This window comes from Stegodyphus dumicola, chromosome 10, assembly GCF_044657685.1.
Source record: "Stegodyphus dumicola isolate Sdum_Otavi_A_Nest chromosome 10, ASM4465768v1".
NCBI classification, from domain to species: domain Eukaryota; kingdom Metazoa; phylum Arthropoda; class Arachnida; order Araneae; family Eresidae; genus Stegodyphus; species Stegodyphus dumicola.
Window position 1 is genome coordinate 139,606,862 of NC_140777.1, and position 13,889 is coordinate 139,620,750.

At 32.7% G+C, this 13,889-nt stretch overlaps 1 protein-coding gene across 5 annotated transcripts in view; it reads left to right on the top strand.

Moving 5' to 3' along the window:
• LOC118189582 (uncharacterized) overlaps window positions 1-13,889 on the top strand; it is a 160,238-nt gene that overhangs the window by 18,955 nt on the left and 127,394 nt on the right. For 4 of the 5 annotated variants that reach the window (XM_085825592.1, XM_085825594.1, XM_085825591.1 and 1 more), the window contains exons 2-3: window positions 1,086-3,309; window positions 8,900-9,026. In XM_085825592.1, the coding sequence (XP_085681718.1) occupies window positions 1,094-3,309; window positions 8,900-9,026 (2,343 nt within the window). In that variant the 5' untranslated portion in view covers window positions 1,086-1,093. The remainder of the gene's footprint in view (window positions 1-1,085; window positions 3,310-8,899; window positions 9,027-13,889) is intronic. The other variant, XM_085825593.1, reaches the window with a different exon arrangement.

Genomic DNA, 13,889 nt, shown 5'->3' on the forward strand with positions numbered 1-13,889 from the left:
ATCTAAACTTTGTTTATCTTTAGCGCCGCTGTGCGCAATGAATTGGAAGTTGATCTGTCAGCACTATCCTTATCTTCAGAGCAGATATTTTTATTTTATTTGGCTTATAATTCCTTACTAAATGCAGTATTTCATCTCGATGTACTCCATCTTTGATATGATTTAAATCAAATTCCTCGTCATTATAATTCGCTTCCGATAGCGAAGAAAGTGACAGAGGTTATTGAAAACGAAAAAATTTCGATTGACAAATTAGTCCGTATTCTCGACACAGCAATTATTACTTGAACAGTGGAACTTTGTAACTGAACAAGAAATTATGTCTGTTTATAGAATTAAAGAGAATGTATTATCACATAAAAAACGAAGCAACTTAAACAACTTACATTGAAAGAAATGTTTAATAAAGTAAACAAATGAATAAGAAGCTTTTTTTTTTTTTTTTTTTTTTTTTTTTTTTTGTGTGTGTGTGTGTGTGTGTGTGTGTGTGTGTGTGTAAATTTTGATACCCTTTAGATCATAATTGTTGTTTATTTCATAAATTACGGTTTCATATTTTTTATTTTATAATTTCTGCATGCCATCTTACCAGATTTAAACTGATGATCTATAATCCGGAATCGCCGAAGTCCCGACGAGTCCGGATTAACGACTTTTGACTGTATATATATATATAAACCATGTTTTGGTTTGATTTTTAATACCACATTAGATTTCAAAGGAAACCCATCTTCAAAAAAGTTGTGCTGGTTTTTGTTTATCCTGCATAATCACTAGTAAATTTTAATGTCCCCTGAGAATAGACATCTCAATGTTTTATCAGATTTATGTCTCCTCAGAGGGTATAACCAAGGACAAAGTGTTTAAATATATGCTGTTTTTAACGTTTTAAAATTAATTTAATAAATTAGTGAGTAGTACTAATTGATAAAATATTTCAGTTATTTTATCAGTTTCAACCAGTTTCTGCCACTAGCAGATCAAAAAAAAAAAATTTTTTTCCCAGATTTTAAAATGAAATAATATGTAGAAAAATCTTGTGTCTGGGTAATTTTTTAACCTTTACTTTTTTTTTTTTTTTTTAGAACAAAACATGAACTCTGAAAAATGTCGATTAAAAAATCATCAACTGAGCAACGGTAATGGAATCAATAAGAAAAGAACTAATTGCCGAAAAAAAGTGCATGACAAGAATGCTGCTCCAGTACTAGCATCTAAAGGAAGAAGTAACTTCATTTTGCAAAGTTGCAATATTTCAATATCAAATTCGAGTGCTTTATCAGAAAATAAATCACAGACAGCATGTGCTAAACAAAAGAAAAGCAGCACTAAATCTAATTGCAAAAAGCATTCACGCATCAAAAGTCATCCTGAACCAGAAAAAAATTCTAATTCAAAATTTTTAATACTATCTCAGGGTACAGATGATGGTGAACTAAATTTAGCTGGCTTAAATGATTTGAGCTCAACTTCATCTGTTTGTGAAAATATGCCACCATTAAAAGAAGACTTCCTCTCTGTAACAAATAATGACAGTGCTGACGAAAACTCAAATTCCAGTTCCCCAAATTTAAAATATATGAAAAGTAGGTCTGCAAAAGTAGATTCAAATTGTCTGGGTAAAAGAGATAATAAATGCTCTGATTTAATTAACCATGACATGCCTGAAAGCCTAAGTGGCAATCTTGAAATTGAAAAGCTTAATTTTTTACCTACCTATGAAAACTCTGGATTTGAAAGTAATTCCTTAGCATGTAAATTAGACAATAATTCAACGAGTTCTTTTATATCAGATCCTGGATTAAAAGTTGATCAAAACAGTTGGCAGTTTGTTAAACCACTTAGTGAAAATGTAAATTGTATACCTGTCGAATTAGCCTCAGTAATTGAAGAATTTGCATCAGTGAGTAGACATTATGAATCTAAATTTGATTTATTGACTAACATTTTAAAATTAGACTGTATCACGAATTATCCTGACTTAAATCATGAAAATGTACCTGATATTGTTTTAGATTTTCATGCTTTTGAGGCTGCCTATGAATATTATAAAAGTAGGAAATCTGATTCTAGATCTGGTGAAGGTTTTAATTCATTAAATTCTGAGTGTAATACTGAAGTAGCTGGTGAATGTTCAGAATCAAAAAATGCATCTTTAAATTCTGTAAATATTAATATTAAAAGAAAAATACATGAAGATATGCCAGAACCCAGAAAAAAGAAGAAAATTCAGGAACATTTCACTTTACATACTAATGAAAATAATGCAAAGGAGATTAATTCTGCTGAAGATTATGCCTTACATTCTTCACAATCATTGGGAAATATGTCATCTGACTTCATGGAAGCTCTTTATTTGGTGCCGGGTCAGCAAGTGTTGACTGATGAGTTAGAAGTTTCATCTTGTTCTGAAAAAAAATTGAAAACTAATTCTTCTTGTCATTCTAAGTCAGAAAGATCTCTTAAATCTCCTAAAGAATCGTATTCTGTCAAAAAATGTAAGAAATCCAATTCTGAAATTGCTTTGAAAAGAAATGGTGTATTGCTTACTGATGGAATACATAATAAATGTCATCTTCAAAAGGAATTAAATGAAGAAGTTTCATCTAATACTGTCAGTGCTAACGAAAACTCGGATTCAAGCTCCCCAAATTTAAACCATATGAAATCTAGGTCTGCAAACGTAGATTCAAATTGTCTGTGTAAAAGAGATAATAAACACTCTGATTTAATTAACCATGACATCCCTGAAAGTCTAAGTGGCAATCTTGAAATTGAAACACTTAATTTTTCACCTACCTATAAAAACTCTGGATATGAAAGTAATTCCTTAGCATGTAAATTAGACACCCATTCAACCAGTTCTTTTATATCAGATCCTGGATCAAAAGTTGATCAAAATAATAAAAAATTTGAAGATAATATTTTATCAGATATATTAAATTATGAGTATGAAACGGATTTAGAGAATTGTGATGAAGGCTGTAGTAGAGTTTCTGATCGAAAAGTGTCTGTAAAAGTTTCTGCTTCTTATGCTCAAATTAATAAATTTAATAATCCACTGAATTTGGCAGAATCATCTGAAGAAAAATCTAATATTGAAGGATCTGTTTCTGAGTGTAGATTTAATGATTTGAAACAGGCTTATGCCATTGATATCCCAAATGATGAAAGGACCGTCCCTTTTCTCAGTAGTGCTTTAAACGCACAAGATGGAAGTCGAACTTCTACAACTGCTGAGAATTCAGCAAAAGATTCTGATGGATCGGAAGAAGATTCTGATAGTGATTTTGAACCTTCTTTTAAAAGGTATTTATTGTACAATTTCTTTCTTTTTTATTTAAAAAAAAAAATTCTTTAATTTTATACAGAGACTGTATTTCATGTTTAATGACTGCGTTTCATTGTTTAAATCCTATAATTGCTATGTCGGAAGTTTCTTATTTCGTAGAAATATTCAGTTGAGGTCTTTTTATTCTCAAGAATATTACAGTCTTCAAAAACTGTGGTGATATATTCAGGATTTAAAACCGCAGATTTTGCCACTCATTGATTGATCGGAGTCACATTGTTATCACAATAAAGACTTTAATTGTCATCTTCATTTAGTATTTCTTTCCATTGCCTCACATATTCCATTAGTGGAAAGATTCACTGTTTTTCCCCCCTCCCTGTGAAAACTGATTGCTGCATTTTCATTTATTTATTTTGCACATTTATGCGTGTGTTTTCTCAGTGCCTGGCATCAGGAGTTTGGTTTGACTTCTTTCCTTATGTAAGCACTTTTTTTTTTTAACCGAAATGGGTATTTGGGATTTGCCAAGAGATAGGCAAACATTTATCTGATTCCTTCAAGAAGCAGTTATGCTTCACAAACAGTATTGTTTGAATAGCAACTTCATGAAATTAAGAAATGACTGGAACCTGAAATGGTGATATTTTCTATTAGTATTCTTTGGCTGATTGATGGAAATATAGTTTTCAGAGAAAGAGTGAAAGTGATGTTATCCTTTTCTAAAACTTTAATTTTAATAAGATAATAATAATTAGATTGAATAAAATAATAAAATGAGTGAAATAAGAAAGTTGAGAAAGAGTGCAGTTTTTAGTGGTGTTTGATTAATCGGTTTAGTGACATTCGTTTCGCTGGATTTCAGTTAACACATTCGCTGCCAGTAAAATTGATACATCTATCATCAGAAGTCAAATTACAAAATAATGTTTTAATGATTAAAAGCGTTCCTTATATTTTAGTAGAAAAACTAAAAAATCTTTTCTTTTTATGTTTTCTGTAAAAAAAAATTTTCCTACGCTCTAGAGTGTCAGTGGAACAACATGTTCAATTTATCATCTGTGTGCCAGTGACAATCTAGTCGAACATCGCCGGCATACGAGGTAGTTCAGTGGCAGCGAACATGTTAATCGAGATCTTTCTCCCTTCTTCTATGCTATGCAAACAAATGAAAGCCAGGATGCATAACACTCACTCACTCAGACATTAGTTTTTGGGTTTCACTTATTATGCACAGGGTTAATAAGACAAGAGAATGTTGAATTGCTCCCTTCTCCACACACTGCTCGAGAGCTGAAAGTGAAACTGTTTTATTGGCCGGCAAGCGAAACAAGATGCAAAATCTTTCAATATTGTTGTGGATATTGATGTTTTTAGGCAAAATAAATATCTGAGCCAGTCGTGATAAAAATTGATTTATGGCACACCTACTTTTTTATTATTATATTTCATAGATACATAAGCTTTTTTTATTATCATATTTTATTCCTACAATGCATAAGAAAAAGAAAGCTTTTTTTAAAAAAAGGCTTTAGGGGAGATCCAGATAGTAGATCATTCTGAATTTTGTGCTGTATTATTGCATTCTACGGGTTCGTAGATTTGGAGTAAATGATGACAACTGTTGATGAAGAATCAAAACACAATTTATTTGTCAGTATTTTGCAGGACAGTTCCAAACACGCGTTACAGTCATAAAAAAACTATGATAAGCACGCTGAAACAATCAGCGACACAGCCTTCAGGCTACAGTTGTGAAGGCAGCTTGATGGCAAAGCACTAGAGCAGCGGTTCTCAACCTTTTGACTAACGTGTACCATCTAAACAAAACTTTACCACCACTACAAAGTACTACTACACCACCACTCTTGAACAAAGCTCGGATCGCATAAATTTACTAGTGTTAGAGAAGAAACTCAATCAGGATGTTGGGGTTTTAATTTTTGAATTTAATAGTAAAAAGTATTTTGCGTACCACCGGTTGAGAACACCTGCACTAGAGTACAGCTCCCGACTCGGCCGATCGCTCTCAGAGCTCATCACAAAGATACTCTTCAGGATAAACTCCTGATGCGCACAACGCTACACTTCTACTCCACATACTGCCAAGTTGATATGCTTTTGACCTGCCTTCGAGAACATTTGAGGTAAATCGGTAAGAATTCGTTCTAGAATCTTCTCGCTCCGTCTATGGCATGTTGCCAAATGGGTGATTTTGCGTCAAATCTGGCAACCCTAAATCTACTTTGCGGAAAAGCTATCTTACCATGGTTGGGCATTTTGTAACACTCCCCCCCCCCTCCTAAGGATTGCACTCCCGGACAGCACAATCCTTTGTCAGAAGCCAAATTCGATACAAACAAATAAGATAATAAGGAAACAAGTATTTACACTGTTCACAAGTTATATGCACAAATTAACCACATAACAGTTTTAAATTATACAAATTAAATTTCAAAATGAATTTCAGTCTTGGACTTTTCATTAAGTTATACCCGGGGTAATTATTTTTCCACTGCAATTCTCAGATGTATTTCTGTTTTGCATACCACAATCATAAGATTCAGTAGTCCTTTCAGATTTTTCATCCACGGGAAGTTCTGAAACAGTTTGCTCATAACTCTGTAGTGCATTTGCATTATGTGTACAGTTCACCTCGGTATTTTCAGCATTTGGTACATGCATGTTTCCTGAAAACCAGTTCTGATTTTTTGCGTTAGAGTTATGACTAGGATCCACTTCTTTACAAAAAGAAATAGCCTGGTTTAGAATCAAGTTTGTGTCTGTGAAACTTGTATTATGAGGCACACAATTTGTGACGTGGAGATATTTTCTTGCAATACTGGAACACTGCTTAAGCTGTACATCAGCTTCTCCTATATCTGCTATCTCTGCATGACATGAATTTTCAGATGGTTCAATAATTGCTAACTCAGCTTCATAACTTCACGATCATACTTTGTAACTTCGCTTTCTACCAACTTAGTCACATTTCCACTTTCTTCCATCACTTCAGGCACTTGAGAATAAGGATTTCTTCATCTTTGAAAACAGTATTATCACTTTCTTCCGTTTCAACTTCAGACACCTGAGGATCAAAAGCTTCTTCCCAGGCATGCGGGAAATCAACATCTTTCACTTCTTCATCTTTTCGTTCTTTTTTTTTTAATCTGATTAGATGTTTCATCCTTCATTTCTTCATCTTTCTCAGACAGTTCATTGGCTACTTCCATCATTTTTTCATCCTTTGATTCTTCAGATGCCACTACTGTCATTTTCACATATTCTGTTTTAGCTTCAGTTTTCTCTTTCTTAACTCCAAGATACCACTTCTAATCTTTTGCTTCACTTCCATCCATTGGAGTTGCCCTTGCAGCTTTTCTTGTCCAGCTTTTATTTCTACTCGACACGATGCTATTTCACTCACTAATTCTTCTTGTCCGGCTTTCATTGCAGCCTTCATCTCATCCTGTCCGACTTTTACAGCGGTTAAGAAGTTCGTCAAAGCCTTCATTTCCTTCCCCATGGCTTTCTGCTGCAGGCAAGTCACTGGCATTCACTCGCAAATCCCACTTCTGACACCAGTTGTTGCTTTCTACGGGTTCATGTATTTGGAGTGAGCGACCGCAACACTTAATGAAGAATCAGAATACAATTTATTCATCAGTTTTTGCAGGACTGTTCCAAAGACATGTTACAGTCATCGTAAAACTACGATAAATACGCTGAAATAATCGGCAACACAGCCTTCAGGATATAATAATGAAAATAGCTTCATGGCACAATTCAAAATACAGCTCTCGACTCAGTCGATCACTCTTGGAGCACTCAAGATAGTCTTCATGATAAATTCCTGATAGAATTTGTTCTAGACTGTTCTCATTCCACATATGGCACGTTTCCAAATTGATGATTATGCGCAAAATCTGGCAGCCCTAAATCCCTTTTGAGGGGTAACTATCTTACTGTGGCTGGACGTTTCGTAACAGTATTTTCTTGTTTTTTATAATGATAATTATGAAAACAAATAGAACATAACTACACTAGAGTCTCTCAAATTTGATTCCAGTTTGCTGGAAATTCCATATAACTTGACGGTCATCTTTTTATTCAGGAAACAGTTTCTGCTTGCCAAGCTGTTAACAGGCTTGCCGAAAGATTTATGCCTGTACTCGATAAGAGTTAAACTCTTGGTTCTTTCTGGCAGAGTTTCTCAGTTTATATCCAAGCATACGAGTGTTCTGTTGTATTCTCTATGGAAATGAAATCATTGAATTTTAATAAAGAAAACAGATTAATGTGACAACTGAAATGGAATTTGATGTTAGACGAAATATTACGAGTTGTAATTAACCCATTTTTCATAACTCTTCTCTCCACCCACTAAGTCCTAACTATGTATACTTGTGTTCTCAAAATCCATACTTTTGAATACTTACATTTTTATAATTGCAAACTAAGTATTTAACTAATCAATTAATGGCTAACTGCATCCCCCCAAAACACTTTGGAATTTTATCCCAGTTTGGCAGGGGGATTCCTTAGAGTTGAGAATCTCTGCCCTGAGTTGAGAAACCTTCCAATAAATTTATATTTTCACGAGATATAAATTATATAAAACATAAAAAATGAGGTAATATCAGTTAATTTTCCTATAATTATTAGTTTTCAAATTTTTAATAGGTATGTATTTTGTTTAAATATTTGTTGTGTCATTAAACTTAACTAACTTTTAATTTTAATGCATGTCACAACCATTTCCTTTGGTAGAGCTTAAAAATGATATTTTGATTAGCAGATAGTTGTAAAAGTCTGATACTTTTCATAACACTGTAAACAAAGACTACATTAGATACATGTAAAATTAATTAATTACTTAAGAATGAGATTCATTCTTGTACTGTTTTCAAATGTTTTTCATTAATACGATTTTATTCAGTATTAAAAGTATTCAATATAAATGCAATTTAATGCTTTGAAATCTAAAATTTCATGCTTAATGCTTAAAACATAGAACTTTGATAACCGATTGGTTAATCTTGGGATTATGGTAACTTGGCAAAAATTTGGCGACCAGCCCTGCTACAGCAACCTGCTAGTTTTTGTTTTCACGAAGTAAATGCTTTTTTCCTCCCCTCCCCTTTTTTTTTTACTCAACATTTTTTCCCAACAATCTGCTAGCCGAATTACACTTATGCTAGAACTTTTATCGAACAAAAGTGCTTCATCTTGATGAAGATTAGGTGCAAAATTGGGAGAAAGTGCAGAATCGCAAACTGCTTGCCGCGTTTTTAAGAATTGCACATACACGGTATCCATGTACATGTCGACCTATTTTCACTTAAAAAAACATCCCAGAATTGCACAAAAATGGCATTGTGCACACTCTTGACTTTATCCATGTACACTGTTAAAGTCAGAGCTAGTAACCTTTATCACCTTACCAAAATGTTGCCAAACTACCTGTTACCGTATTCCAAAGATTAGCCAACTTATCTTCATTTAAAGCATTACATAATTGATAAATTTATTTATGCCTTTGGTTAGAATTGATGCATTTCATATATTTTAACAATATTTGAAGTCTTAAATAAAATTTTCTGCTAGAAGTCGGCCAGAAACATATGACAATTCATTTGACTCTTCATACGATGAGGATGAAGAACCATGTGAAACGTCAAGTATTCCCTACAATAATGAAAAAGATGCTGTTAAAAATAATAGCAGATCAAAGGTATGGTCTTTTATTGCGCTTATAAATGCTTTGTCATATATGTCTTATAAACATTAGTTAAAAAGAAAAAAAAAAAGCTGTATATAATATTTTTATATTATAAAATTATATACGTATATATATATATAAAATATCACAAAAATATATAAATTATATATATATATATGAGTTTTTTTATTAAAAGCATAATTGTTTAATATATTTTCATACAATTTGCTGAGGCAGATTAAATATTCATCTTTATTTCAGTTGACGATTGCGCCCATAATACACTTGGCACTTTAATCGAGCCTATTCAAGAATAAATGGAAGAAAAGTCGAATTTTAGATTATTAGCCAAATTTTATTTCTGTGTATTTTACCATCTAAATTTACTATGTGTATATATTAACAAAAAAAAATTTGATTTTATCTGAAATTGCATCCTTCCCCCCCCCCCCATGCATTAGTTTTATGACCATATTTTGCCTAAACACGAAATTTTGTAAAATTTAGTGAGAAATTGAGTAACTCGAGACCCCCCATGCATTAGTTTTATGACACATATTTTGCCTAAACACGAAATTTTGTAAAATTTAGGGAGAAATTGAGTAACTCGAGAACATATTTTAGTGCACTTTTTTCACTTTCCACCAAGAGTAATCACTTAGTGAGCTTCTCAGTTTATGTGAGGCTTTTTTTCGTTTATTCTGAATGTGTGGGAAAATGCCTCGTTTTCTTCTTTCTTTGAAATACTTTTATATTATATTTTGGGGCAATGAACAAGAGGACTTCCATGCAAAAAGAGGTGGTCACTTATACAACATCCTAATTCAGCCATTTATTATTGGAGGATTAAACTGTTTAAAAAAAAAATATTTACGTCTAATATCTTACAAGATCTTCAGACTCTTTCAGCCTTAAAAAGTTAGAGAATTTTAAATCTTCTCTTATTCCCGATAGTCCGAGACACAATGCAGTTGTGGCTTTTCATCTGTCTCCAGGGCATGATTGCCTTGCCACCCACCTTTTAAAAAGTATATATATATATTTTTGAATCACAGATTTTTTAGATAATTTTTTTTTAAATTTTATTTTAATTATTTGACTTGCCTGGTGAATTATATTTGCTCAAAATCCTTATGATCTAGTATTCATTATGAGGCATTTGAACATATGAAAACTGCATATTACATTGAAAGCAAAATATTATAAGGCACAGTTAATGTGTTTTTCAGTGAGCCATTCAGTAAGATATATAATCAATGTTTTAATATGAAATGATATGCATACTCATGATTTTCCACTACATTACAGTTTTATCATTGTGCCATTTTCATAATTTTATCACCGTACTTTTACATTATTAAAATATTATCCATATTTCCAAATAAAACCAATTTTTTCTTTTTTAAAATTGCAGGAATCAAGTAGCGTAACATAGAGAAAAGTAAATTTGGGGAGCGGGATTTTCCTTCTTAATGCCTTATTGCTTCAAGAAGACTTTAATGATTTTCTTGATACATTCTGCATATATGTAAACTCAGCATCTAGGAAATTTCTAAACTGACGATACATGCCTAGGTAACTAAAGTATTTTATTTAGTTATTTCTGGAGATACATTAGTGACTATTTACAAATGGAAAGAAAGAGTGATGTTTGAGAGGTTACATCTTAGTCGAAAGCATGACCTCCTTATCTTTTTTCGCCCATCGTATTGCGATACAGTTCGTCATGCTGAGTTGTCGCACTCCTGCTATTCACATATATCTTTCTATAGTCATTTCGCTCCCCTTTTATTTCAGCTATATTTTACAAACACTTCTAAAATGGCTTGATTTTTGTGACATTCTTACTAATAGTGGTGTCGTCTTCCATTTCATCAATATCAAAGTAAAATAGTGAAGCAGTTTTGACTTTGATATTAAATGTCTTTAGAGGTTTAAGTGTTTTGAAGGCATGAGAGGCATGAAAAGACTGGTTTCATCATCAATGCAAACACCTTAAGCTAATATTCATACAGTTATGTAGATAAATTATTGAATCTTCAATAAATTTATCTGGGACATCTGTGGATTCTCTGCTTATGATATTTTATGATGTAATTTAAATTTATATGGCCATTCAGTTGAAAAACAGTCTCCCACCATATACACTTATGTTAGTTCATGTTCTTTTAGCATAAGCCAATATTCTTTCATATCTGACACACAGCAGTGTGTGATAAACTTCAGCAAAATATAGTTTGAATATCCAAATATTTCCATCTTGAACATGCAACTTCTTCAAAACAGATTTTAAGAAAATTGTTCATTCTTCCAATTTCCTTCTTTCAGAAACTTTTGTTTTCAATACCGGCAAAAGAATGTTTAGTTTTTTCCAACAGCGACACCATATTTCCTCGCATATTTTCCCCTTAGCATTTAAGCGTTAAGTTCTGAAATTTTTTTTCAAATGCAGTAGAAAGTCCGTAATCCGGACATCCATTATCCGGAATAATCTATAAACCAGACCTTTTAGCCATAAAGTCTTTTTTTTTTTTTTTTGTATGCTTTACGCATGTGCGTAATGCGTTAATAATTAATTCTAAAGTTTAATTAAAGTTTTAAACTGAACCGCATTCTTTATTCCCTATTTGTTTAAAAAAAAAAAGGCCAGGATTTATTTAAATTTCATTTTAATCAGTAAAGTAATATTTTTCTTTTTCAAAATATTTATTTTAAGTTAAAATTTTAATACAGTACAATAATTTAATACGTTCGTAATCCGGACGTCCATTATCCGGAATGATCTATAATCCGGAACTCAAAGCCACAAACTTTTGTTATATGCTTTACGCATGCACGTTTAATGTATAATGGATGGTATAAGCTAGGCTAAAATTATCTAAGGAATTTCAGTTAATGTTGCAGATTGCGCTGTTTCTTAATCTTCTAATTGGATCCGGCTTACTATTTTTTACAGACTGTTAGTGCAATTTTATAAAAATTAAGCTTGAACTTTCGATTATGTCAAAAAAAGTTTCCAATTCTGGAGCTGCCAAAGGATCTACAAAGCGAAAGCATGTTTCGATGTCCATCAAACAAAAAGTTGGATTGCTGCAAAAAATGGATAAAGGCATGTCTCTCACGAGGAGTATGACATTGGAAAGTCAACTGTATATAACATAAGCACAAAGAAAAATGAACTTTTTGAATTTTTTGTGGATTCCAACACCCCACTTGCAATAAATGACAGAAAAAGGGTTTGTTATGCTAAAAGTGACGATCATGACAAAGTGATGATTGAATCGATCAGACAGGTCGCAGCGACGATGTGCGTAATGCGCACATCGACGAGTCCAATGCTGATGGCTCAAGCCAAAATATTTCATGAAGAATGCACATATTCGACACGTTGGTTAACCAAATTTAAAAATCACCATGATATGAGACAAAAATTTCAAGTGAAAAAGCTTCAGATGATACTGAAGCTGCTGAACAATTTGCAGATGAATTCATTGAACTCATTACTAATAAACAATTATCTCCAGAATAAATTTACAACGCTGATGGAACTGGTCTTTTCTGGCAATATGTACCACGAAATACCTTGAAAACCTATACAGAAAAGGCTCCAACTGGTGTCAAAGATTCCAAGGCAAGACTAACAATTTTAGCCTGCGCAAATGCTGTAGGAATGCACAAGTGCAAACTTTTCGTAGTCGGAAAACATGCACGACCTCGAGCATTTAAAGCAGTAACGATTTTCCCCGTTTATATATCGTGCAAATAAATGAGCATGGATGACACAAGTGTTGATGAATGATTTGTTCAAAAATCATTTTATACCTGAGGCTCGGCAACATTTGAAATTGGTTGGTTTACCTGATGACTCAAAAATAGTCCTGATTGTGTACAACTGTTCGGCGCATACTTCACTTCAAGATTCAGGGAAAGATAATGTATCCATATTATTCTTCCCTCCAAATTGTACGTCTATCATTCAGCCTATGGATATGAGAATAGTGCACGCGCTCAAATGCAAATATAAAATAGCATTTTTAAAATCTATGTTAAATTTCTTAAACAATGGAAAGACTATTCAAGACATTTTGAAATTTTTTAACATAAAATCTGCTGTGTGGAGCATCACAATATCGTGGGAGGATGTGTCTCCAGATACGTTAAAAAATGTTGGGCGTAATTTTTGGCCAGCTACCATGGTGAGGACGATGAACATGATAGCCACGAATTTGAAGGTTTTCGGGCATGGCAAACTAAAGGTAAAATTTTTCCAGTTATTGGATTTTGTAAAGAAATGTGGAGAATCGGTAGTAAATGAAGAAGATATAACAGAAGTTTTTCATTGCGACGACAATGCACCAATCATCAATCAATTAACAGACGGCGAAATATGTAGTATGGTTCTAAATCCAGAAAATACCGCTTCCGATAGTGAATAAATTGACAGAGAGGTTATTGAAACAAAAAAATTTCGATTGATAAGTTAGTCGGTATTCTCGACACAGCAATTACAGGATTTGAACAGTGGAACTTTGTAACTGAACAAGAAGTTATGTCTGTTTATAGAATTAAAGAGAAAGTATTAGCACAATAAATGAAGCAACTTACATTGAAAGAAATGTTTAATAACGTAAACAAATAAATATTAAGCTTTTTTGTTTGTTTGTTTTGTTTTGTAAATTTTGATACCCTTTGAATCATAATTGCTCTTTATTTCCTAAATTACGGTTTCATATATTTAATTGTATAATTTCTGCATGCCATCTTACCAGATTTAAATTGATGATCTATAATCCGGAATCGCACAGGTCCCGACGAGTCCGGATTATGGACTTTGTATTGTACTTGCATCATTTTTGTCTTCTTCTATACTATCTA